At 35.8% G+C, this 9,904-nt stretch overlaps 1 protein-coding gene across 1 annotated transcript in view; it reads left to right on the top strand.

The window, feature by feature from the left end:
• The window catches only part of WTAP (Wilms tumor 1 associated protein), a gene marked incomplete at its 5' end in the record, with an annotated part of 11,879 nt that extends 2,450 nt beyond the window's left edge, over positions 1–9,429 (top strand). The window contains 3 exons of the mRNA XM_010293538.1: positions 1,153–1,331; positions 6,145–6,299; positions 8,212–9,429. Of these exons, the coding sequence (XP_010291840.1) occupies positions 1,153–1,331; positions 6,145–6,299; positions 8,212–8,795 (918 nt within the window). The remainder of the gene's footprint in view (positions 1–1,152; positions 1,332–6,144; positions 6,300–8,211) is intronic.
• Between the last annotated feature and the right edge of the window lie 475 nt (positions 9,430–9,904).

Below are 9,904 nucleotides of genomic sequence, written 5' to 3'. Positions count from 1 at the left end.
CCTCTATTTTGCCAGTGATGCCTTGTACTGTTTGTCAGTGAAACTCTGTTGCTATCAAGTCTGGTTGCAAGAATGTGTGTGCAGCAGGAGGCAAAACCCCGAACTTTCAATTAATGTTTCTTTTTTAATCTCATGTAATTTTGTTCATCTCTTGCTGATTAAGAAATGTGCATGATACAGGGAGCATAATAAATTGAATTTAGGAATGAAAGCTCTCTGTAGGCTGATGTGATTTTAGTGATTAGCTGGATTGTAAACACATACTGTTTAGTATATTTTAAGATTGTCTGTTATGATGGGACTAAAATAAAAGAAACTTTTAAAAATTAATCCTATTTAAGTATGAACAAGTTTTGACTAATGAATGCTATATTTAAAAGAAGTCCTCTCACAGTTACTTCTGAAATTTTGACTGTGTTTTAAGTCTTTTGGGTGATAAATGATAAAATTACAAATCTTTTGGGTTGTGGTTATTGCAAGAGAATCAAATCCAACCAAAATCTGTTTAATCGATGTTAATATTTTCAAATTATTTTGTTTCAAAAATAAATATGCAAACTTGTATCATAAATGACTATTGTATTTGGAGAAAAACTTAGAAGTTTGAGGAAAAAAAACAAACAAACAAACAAACAAACCCCACAACATTTTAGTAGTTGCTCTAAGTATATCAGTTGTCAATATTAGCTGTAATGTTCCATAATAACTTTCACTGAAGTCACATGGAAATTAGCTATGTTTTAAGCATATAACTCTTTGTATATAGTTCCCCCTCCGGCCCTCCCACCCCCCGCCGCTGAAAGAGTGCAGGCAGATATAAAAGAAAGGGAGTGTTCTAATGTTCCAGTCATTGCTTTGGCAAATGTAAACTGACAATGTAAGAAACAATTTGAAGTGGTCTGGAGTGGGAATCGGCCTTGAAAGTTTAAGCTTGGTAGGTGGTGGGATGGGGGATTGTGTGAATGTGCACACTGATAGGGTGCAGGTGGGCAAAAGTGATTTGTAGCCTACCCTTTTCAGGTTACAGTGTTGAAAGAAGGCAAGCTTCCTTGACATTATCTTTGGAAGAACTGTTTTTATTTGTATCTAAATTACTTTAAAATTGTATTTAGTGTTGTATGAATAACAGTCTTTTTTTCTTATTTTATGCAGAATCAGATTCAGTACCTCAAGCAAGTCCAGCAGCCTAGTGTTGCCCAACTGCGATCAACAATGGTGGACCCAGCCATCAACTTGTTTTTCCTAAAAATGAAAGGTGAACTGGAACAGACTAAAGACAAACTGGAACAAGCCCAAAATGAACTGAGTGCCTGGAAATTTACGCCTGATAGGTAAACAAAACAAATACTCCCCAGTCAAGACTTCCCTGACAGTCCCACTACGAGAATGCTATGGTGGGACAGCCAAGTACTCGTTTCCACACCAAGACTCAGACGTTTTGAGGCAAAAGCCACATTTTTATACTGTCCAGCTTGTAATGCTTAATGTAAAACTTACCAGATGAACCTTGTGTTTCAGCTTTTTTCTCCCCCTTTGCTTCAGAGGCCTGACGGCGTCGGACTATTCTGAAGAAATGGCCATCTTCGAAAAAAAATCTTTTCTAGAACATGTAGACATTTGCAAAATTGTTCTATTTGAAGAAAATAGAGGGAGAAACAGAAGTCTTAAGTCTGTGGCACACTGTGTCTACAGACAGTTTGGAGGAGAGAACCTAGAGATTATAAATCATGAATTGAACATGTAAAATTCTCGTAAAATGTAGAAGTGGAATATGCTTCACTCTTAACCTTGAGCCTAGTGACTTAGAGACACTGTAAGTCAGTTTTGCCAATAAGACTGTGGACTTCCTGCTTGTTCACTGAACTGCTGGGTCAAAACTCGATGAGGTGAATTTTGCGTTAAAGAGTTTACTTGCTAACCAGTTTTGAATAGCCATGAGAGTGCTATTTGATATCACAACAGTGGTAGTGTACACATTTGACTGTTTAGCCTTTGGGCTCTCTAGCACTTGACGGAGGCTTAAGTCAATGTTGCTAAATAATGAACTGTTTTCTGGATGGTTGGTAATACTGTGGATGCCTCAAAATTAGGACTGTACGAAAATGTACATTCTATCTAATTGCAGGTTTAAAATTGTTGGAAGCAATATATATTTGATCACAACTAGCATGTATAAGAAAAACTGGTTGTGATGAGTATTTCACTGCATGTTTTCATGCAGAAATGAGAAATTTTTTTGATCTATACTAGAAACTGATCTCAAATGCTCAATACAGAAGGCACACAATGGCAACTGTCTTCAGTGTTGGTGGGATGTTTTTATTCCTTTGTACACCTGTTTTTTTTGTATTGCACTTCTATATAAAATGTGCCTTGAAATAGTTGTAATATATAGTTCAAGGAACACTACTGGTTATACTGTTGTATTGTGAAACTCCTGGGATGAACGAGAATGGAACAGGTTGTTATTTCTGCATTGTCTCGTTCTCTGAAAACAAAGTCAGTATTTTAACAAACCAAAAAAACTTAAATGCATGCATTTTCCTTGGTGGAATCAGTGAAAGGAGCCTTTGCTACTCTATTAATGCCTCTGTTCTGTTGTCCCAAGTTACTTGTAAGAGTAGCAATCCGGGACAGTTGGGAGTGCATGTCTGAGGTGTGTAAAGCAAAATGCAGATTTGGTATAGCATTTGTGTGTTTGTTTTTTTTTCCTTAGCCAATTGAGTTCTATTTAGTGATCTGAGGTTTTGATTTTCAAAACAGTTCGGCAACATTTTATGACTCAGTCTGATCCTAGAAAATTAAGTTTTAAGTTAAAAAAAAAAGACATCTAGCTGTCACAGAAGGTGATGTATTCTAACTGTTTTGATGACTTTTATTAAGATGGCTTTACATATTTTTAAATCAGAAGTATTTTAACTGTTTGTGCTTCAGATGATTAATATGGGATTGAAGAATAGTGTACTTACGCAGGTTTATTTTTTTTGCATGAGTAATGATTTAACAGCAAAAGAAAAACCTACAGCAAAACTTTACCTTTTTAAAAGTGATATACATCTGGAATGATTTTGTTATAGCAATATCTAAGATTTTAATGATCTAGCATCAAAACAGAGGTAAGACTTGCATTAATAAATTGTTAATGTGTTACCAAGCCATTTGTAAAGCTCACTATAATGTGCAGATAGAGGCATGCCATGCAGATTGCTTGTTTAACTTGGAGTTCAGAAAATTATTTAATACATTTAGATACAGGTTGGTTGTTTTCTTAAGTCCTCAGGCTCTAAATGTGTGTGTACAGCTGAGGAGAGACAAGTAACTTACCACTTTCTTTCAAGCAAAGGTATCAAAAGGAAATGTTGTTATTTCTGTAGCTACAACATACCCTAATATGCATCAGATAATTTTAAGTCAGTGGTGTGAATGTGTATAATTCATACATGCAGTAGCTGGAATACAGAAAACTAAAGTCACTTTCTGGTAAATAACTGAGGCTGTCTTCATTAATTGGGTTAAGATTTTATTGAGTTTTACTTCTGAAAAGGTAAAGAAATGATGACTCATGTAAAGTATTTAGAGGATTTTTCATTCTCTCTGCATCCTTTTGTGTCGAACCCCCACCCCCCACCCCCCTCCAGTTGCTTTAATTGTCCATTGTTGTATGCAGCTACTCTTATTTCAGGGCATCTGACCTAGTTTTTGAATGAGATGATGCTCCTATTCAGGTCCCTAACTGGTGTTCTTAGGGTAACATAACTGCAACCCTAAGCGGTGTTAGTTCTGGGCCTTAAGCATAGATAAGGATGTACAGCATAATCATTGCTCATGTCTGGAGGGAGAAATAAAAGCGCATGTAATCAAAGGAATGGCTATGCTAAACCATTTCAACCATCATTAAACATAGAATATACACTTGGGTTAAAAATAAGTAGAAATGTCATTTGCAATAAGCCTAGTACAACAAACACTAGTCTTCTGAAATTTAACCACTTGTATTCTTACAGGTTTTGTTGCATGTATGTTCAAGAGGATTTGTGAGAACAATGCCAAACTTAGTTTTACAGCTAACAGGAGTTATTTTAATAGTTACTGGATTTTATATTCTTGCATGTGTTGCCTTTTTTGTAAATTGCAAGGGGATGTTACTTGGTGCGATACTAGTTCAGAACATCTGGAAAAATTCTGAGGGGAAGAAATAGCATTATAGGTAACTATGCAAATTTCTATACAGGTAATAAACATTTTACATTTTGGCAGGAGTTAATGTGAAGAAATTAATGGGATTCTAAAATTTCCCAATTCCAAGGTAACTGGTACTTGCTAATTCTACAGTTGATGTTGTTTTGTGAAGAGAAGAGCATTAAATGACTTAAGCATTGTGAACTTCTTCAGTTTGTAGTGATGATGAATATAGTAACAGGAATTTGCAAATGGCTAAAAATCATTGCATGTCTGCCTAATAACTTTTGGAATATGTCACATTGGTTATCCTCCAAAGTGGTCCTGCTTTACACAGAATGAACATCTCTAAGGAAACTTGCATCTTAAGTGTGCGACTTGGACTGTATTAGGTCAGCACAATTTAAACTTCAAGGACCTGGCATTGGACATCACATCAAGAAAGAAAACAGGTTGCTGCCTTTAGCAGAGTTTCAGGCTTCCAGGACTTTACACAGCCAGATTCCTTCTGGAGCAGCCCATCTGAAAGATTTGTGAGAGTCAGTCGGAAAATGTTAAATGGGGCAGAGCTGGCAGAACTTAAAAGTTGTCTAAGGCTTGAATGCTTAAAAGGTAGTTGATAAGGAAATTATTATTTTAAATTCTTTTGGTTGGGTATTTTGGTTGCAGGAGAGAACCGTGGCTGTGAATTGTAGCAGAAATTTCCTGTTCTACTTTTTTAATTCTCAGAAATTCTTTCAATCTTTGTCACTTGTTTAAAAGCAAACAAACAAAAAAATTAAATGACCTTCTTTGGTCTTGAAAAGTAATGCAAATCCTGCCATTGAATTCACAATAAACCTGTTCAAGTTTGGGTTGGCTTTTTTTTTTTTGGCAGAGCTTACACTTCTGTAGAAAAGAGGACAGCTTCATTATGTTGCTGAGCCTGTTAAAAGGAGAACTGTTTGTGTTGCTAGCCTGACTTGGGCAGACCAAGAGTCTTTAAAGGACTTTAATTTTTCTCTTTTATGGAGTCAGCTGTATTGCCTATATATTAATTTGCATACTACTTCCTATAATGCTTTACAGTGCAATTTTTATCGTGAAGATTAAAGATGTGTTGATGTTACCCATTTAGTAAAGAAAATCTTGTCAGTTCAAAATACTTTTTCCTGCCTGTTTCCCATTTCTTTCAGAAACTGGACATCCTGATGATCATTACTCATGTTCTGAAATCTGTCATTCTAAAGGAAGTAGATTAACATACTCCTTCCGATTTTTAACTACATGTTACTTTATCCTCACCATGCAAGATGTGTTTAGGAAAAGCTGACCATAGGAATTATGAAACAGACTCTGTACAGTACTGGCAAATACATAATTTGAGTTGAAAAGTAGACAATTTTTTAAACGAGAGTACCTGGTCAACATTTAACAGAATGACTAAGACTTTTAAAGAAAAAGGATGTCACTATGAAAGATCAACATCGGACTTGATATTTCCCCCCAGGCAACTGTCTTCTCTTCACTCAAATTTAATAATTAAATTTTACTAGTACAATAAATGAACAAGGATTTTTGTTTGATTCAGTTTACGTGTGTAACTTTTATGCAGTACTTGATGTTTTGCATTACAAGGCACATCTTTAATCAAATATTTAAATCCATTGATAATTAGCACATGCAAGATTGTGCATACTGATAATCCAGATGTTGGTATCAAAAAAAGAACAATATGCTTATTCATATTTGCAGTAATAAAACTTGCCTTCCACTTTATGGGACAGCGACAGAAGATCAACTGGCATTGGAACAGCATGTGGTAACTATAGGGAGACTTTCTGCTATGACAATTATGTTGAGACATAATGTTCCTTGAATTGTGACATGCAGAAATTGCATCTCCTTTTTGTCTGTAATTGTGATTGAGGAAGATTACTGAAGGTTTTATATTCATTTTGTGATAGATGGCTCTTTCCTTTGCAGCCAAACAGGCAAAAAGTTAATGGCGAAGTGTCGAATGCTTATCCAGGAGAATCAAGAGCTTGGAAGGCAGCTGTCCCAAGGACGTATTGCACAGCTTGAGGCAGAGTTGGCTTTACAGAAGAAATATAGTGAGGAACTTAAAAGCAGTCAGGATGGTAAGGGATTTTTTTAAGAGAATGGAAGCTGCCTTGCACTTCTGCTAGTTTAACTTCCTGATGATACACATACTGTAAAACCATCTTTGCCAGAAGGGAAGGGCAATATTGCCTAAAATATGACAGATGTAACTCTTCACTGGTAGTTTTAATTTAAAAAAAAAAAAAAAAAAAAAAAAATTAAAAAATACAAACTTAATTTTTGGGGACTGGTGGGATTTGCAGCTTCAGTAATGCAGCATTTGACTTTGAAATTTCAGGTTTTTGTACTGTAGGCCTTGCTATTTAATAGGGAATGTTTAGACTGCACGTTACTGGTGAATTGGTAAGACGAAAACTGTTAATGTTGCATGAAGCTAAGCATTTACTGAGAACGGAATGCTTGTTAACTCTGACTCATTTTGAAATTATTTTTAAAAAATCAACAACTTCTTAACAATGCCTAAGAATAATAGCTTTTGGTTTTGTGGTTGGTTGGTTTTTTTTTCCCTTGGGTAACTCAGGTAAACTAAAATATCTCATTACTGTGTTTATAGTCCAAATTTTACAGCATTGTAAACCTAAATCGAAATTACGTATAAACTCTGACCTCTTGCATAATTTCAATGGAGGGAAAAGTGCAAATTTAAAAAAAAATCTTCAGTTGAGAGTTCTGCAGAGGATCGGTGGTATTTTTGGTAGAGTGTTACAGAGTAGGTTATCTGCTTATTACAGTAAGTCTTGGGACATGAGCTATTTAGATACCACATAAACCTAGGTATGTTTTTGTTTTACAGCTGAAGTCTGTAAGATAGCATAGACTTGATTTGGCATTATCTAAGTCTGACATATCCTGTATTTTTAAGGATAGATTCTCCCACCATCATATTTTTGAGAAAATAGCAGTATAAAATAATACATAATAAGTAGAATTCTTAAGGTAAATGATTCTTTCTGTAATTACATGTTGTTGGAATGGTTATCCTTTTGCTTCTTAACCACTATTTAGATAATGACTTCATCTAAGTTTATAAAGTTCATAATTGAAGCAAGGGTGGACATTCTTTTAAAGATTTCTGCTCTTGAATACAGTAAAGTAAGCTCCAGAACTGTGTTCTTTAGACCCTCTTGCTTCTTCCCAGTATGAACACAGGTGATGATAATCCTGCAATAGCAGTTTTCCTAATAATTGTTTTCCATAGCAGCAAGAATAGTTTAATTTCATGAATTTTTATATAAGCAGTTTACATCTTATTTGCTCTGTCATCTCAACAGTGCAGTTGAGGACTAAGGGAATCAGGGTTTCTTTCACTGTTTTCAGGTCAAATTTGTTTTGCTGCAAAATGCAGTCCTAAATGTAAGATCCTTTTTCTTGGTACATAAGTACTAAAACACCCTGTGGAATTAGTTAAGTTTTGTTGGTAAGAAAGTCTTTTAGTGTCCCGTTATGCAGGATTTAAAGGATTAAAAACACTAAGAGCTGAAACTTCCTTGAAATGTGACTAAAATCTTTTTTGTCACTGAATAGGCTTTTGCAATTACTCAGATCTGTTACATACAGATGTGGTTCATGGTCACTTTTGCAGTATTTCTGCTAAGGTTTTATATTTGAGTAAAAGTAGACACGTGAGGATCTACTTGTAAAATACTAATTGTTGGAATTGAGCTGTTTTCCAAATATCCTCCTTTCTTGCCCAGAAACTAATTTATTCTCATATATTCTGAGTAGCAGTATAAAAAGTATGTAGATGATAGTTAAGTATTTCCTCCTTCAGAGGCAGAGTATCAAAACCAGTGCATACCTGATGCCTGAAAAAAAGTCTGTTGAAAAAATTTCAGCATAAAATGTTATAGGATTTAAATTTTTTTGTCTGAGATTCAAGCTATATACGGGCTATTAAGTATTTGCAACAAATGTGCTTTCTTTATATAGAATTGAATGACTTCATCATCCAGCTTGATGAGGAGGTAGAGGGTATGCAGAGTACCATTCTAGTTCTTCAGCAGCAGTTGAAGGAGACTCGCCAGCAGTTGGCCCAGTACCAGCAGCAGCAGTCCCAGGCCTCCAACCCAGGTACCAGCAGGACTCCATCTTCTGAGCCTACAGACCAGGGAGAGGCTGTGGGGAAAGACTGCAGCCGTCTGGCAAATGGACCAAGCAATGGTAGCTCCTCCCATCAGCGGACGTCTGGGCCTGGATTTTATAGGGAGGGTAGCAGCACGGAAGATGACTTCCCGGCTTCTCCAGGGAATGGTAATAAGCTGTCCAACCACTCTGAAGATAGAACTGGTAGAGGAAGTGGTAGCTACATAAACCAACTCGGTACTGGGTATGAAAGTGTAGACTCTCCCACTGGCAGTGAAAACTCTCTCACTCACCACTCAAATGACACAGACTCCAATCATGATCCTCAAGAGGAGAAAACAGTGAGCATGAAAGGTAACAGAACTGTGGGTTCTCGTCATGTCCAGAATGGTTTGGACTCCAGTGTAAATGTGCAGGGTTCAGTTTTGTAACGTTTTTCTGCAACATTTTTATACAGTGTCATTTAAATTGGGAGAGGATACTGTCCAGAAGCCGTTTAAATTAGTGCATACTTGTCACAATTTTGCCTTTTTGTGGGTTTCTTTTTGCTTCAATACCTCTGCCACTTTGGAAATTTTAACAGTTAATTACGTTGAATGTTGCTAAAAGGACGTTTGTGTAGCTCAAGTTATTTTTATATGAGTTAATGTGAAGTTGAAATGGAAATTATTTCCATAAAGTATAACATAAATGATGTCTGTACAAATCTGTGTATATCTAGAACCTGTGCTGTGTAAGGGCATTCTTACTCATACTGTTATACTTACACCACCTTCAAGAGTTGTCATAATAGCTGTGGGTTTGCCACGTTTGCCCAGTACAGTAGTTTTATCACTAAAAGATGGACTTACTGAAGGGGTCCTGTAGTAGTTTCAGTGTTAATTACAGTTTTTCCCACCATACATCTGTGCATTTTCTCCTTAGGTGACCGAATGTTTATGAATTGTGTGCATAGTTACTCAGTTTTTAAGAACTGTTGTATCCTGTTTATGCATATTGCTCTGTGACTCCAATATTATCTTACCTGTACTGACCAAACCTAAATAAAAACTTTTAATAATGTAATTTCCTCATTGTTCTGCATTGGCTTACATGGCGTATTTGTATGCAGTGTATTTACAGTACTTGCTTTAACTGAATTTGTTCCTGTGTCAGTCCTATCTGATACAGCATATGCCAGATACCTGAAGTTAAAGGTGTGTACTATACTTTTAATTTCAGGCCAGCCTGATAGTGCTTATTCTGCAGGTTTTATCCTTATTGGCAATAAGACCAAAAAAAAAAAGAAAGTTAATAAAAGTAAACCTTACAGTTGGAACCTGGCTTTTAGAAAGATTAAAAAAAAAAAAGCTAGAAGTATCCAACAGGTAAATATACAAATTAAACTACAAAACTTTAAGAAGTTAGGAATTCAGCCTCTTAAACCAAATATGGCTCCTGTTGTTTTTAAATGCCTACCTAAGGGAACTGGCTTCTTAACAGGTGCAGAGAATGAAAAAATTACTTTCAATTAAGCATACTTTGATTGTTCAGTAGCAGT

Source organism: Phaethon lepturus, unplaced genomic scaffold (assembly GCF_000687285.1).
Source record: "Phaethon lepturus isolate BGI_N335 unplaced genomic scaffold, ASM68728v1 scaffold19778, whole genome shotgun sequence".
In the NCBI taxonomy this organism is placed as follows: Eukaryota; Metazoa; Chordata; class Aves; order Phaethontiformes; family Phaethontidae; genus Phaethon; species Phaethon lepturus.
This window is presented reverse-complemented; position numbering and strand designations above follow the sequence as displayed.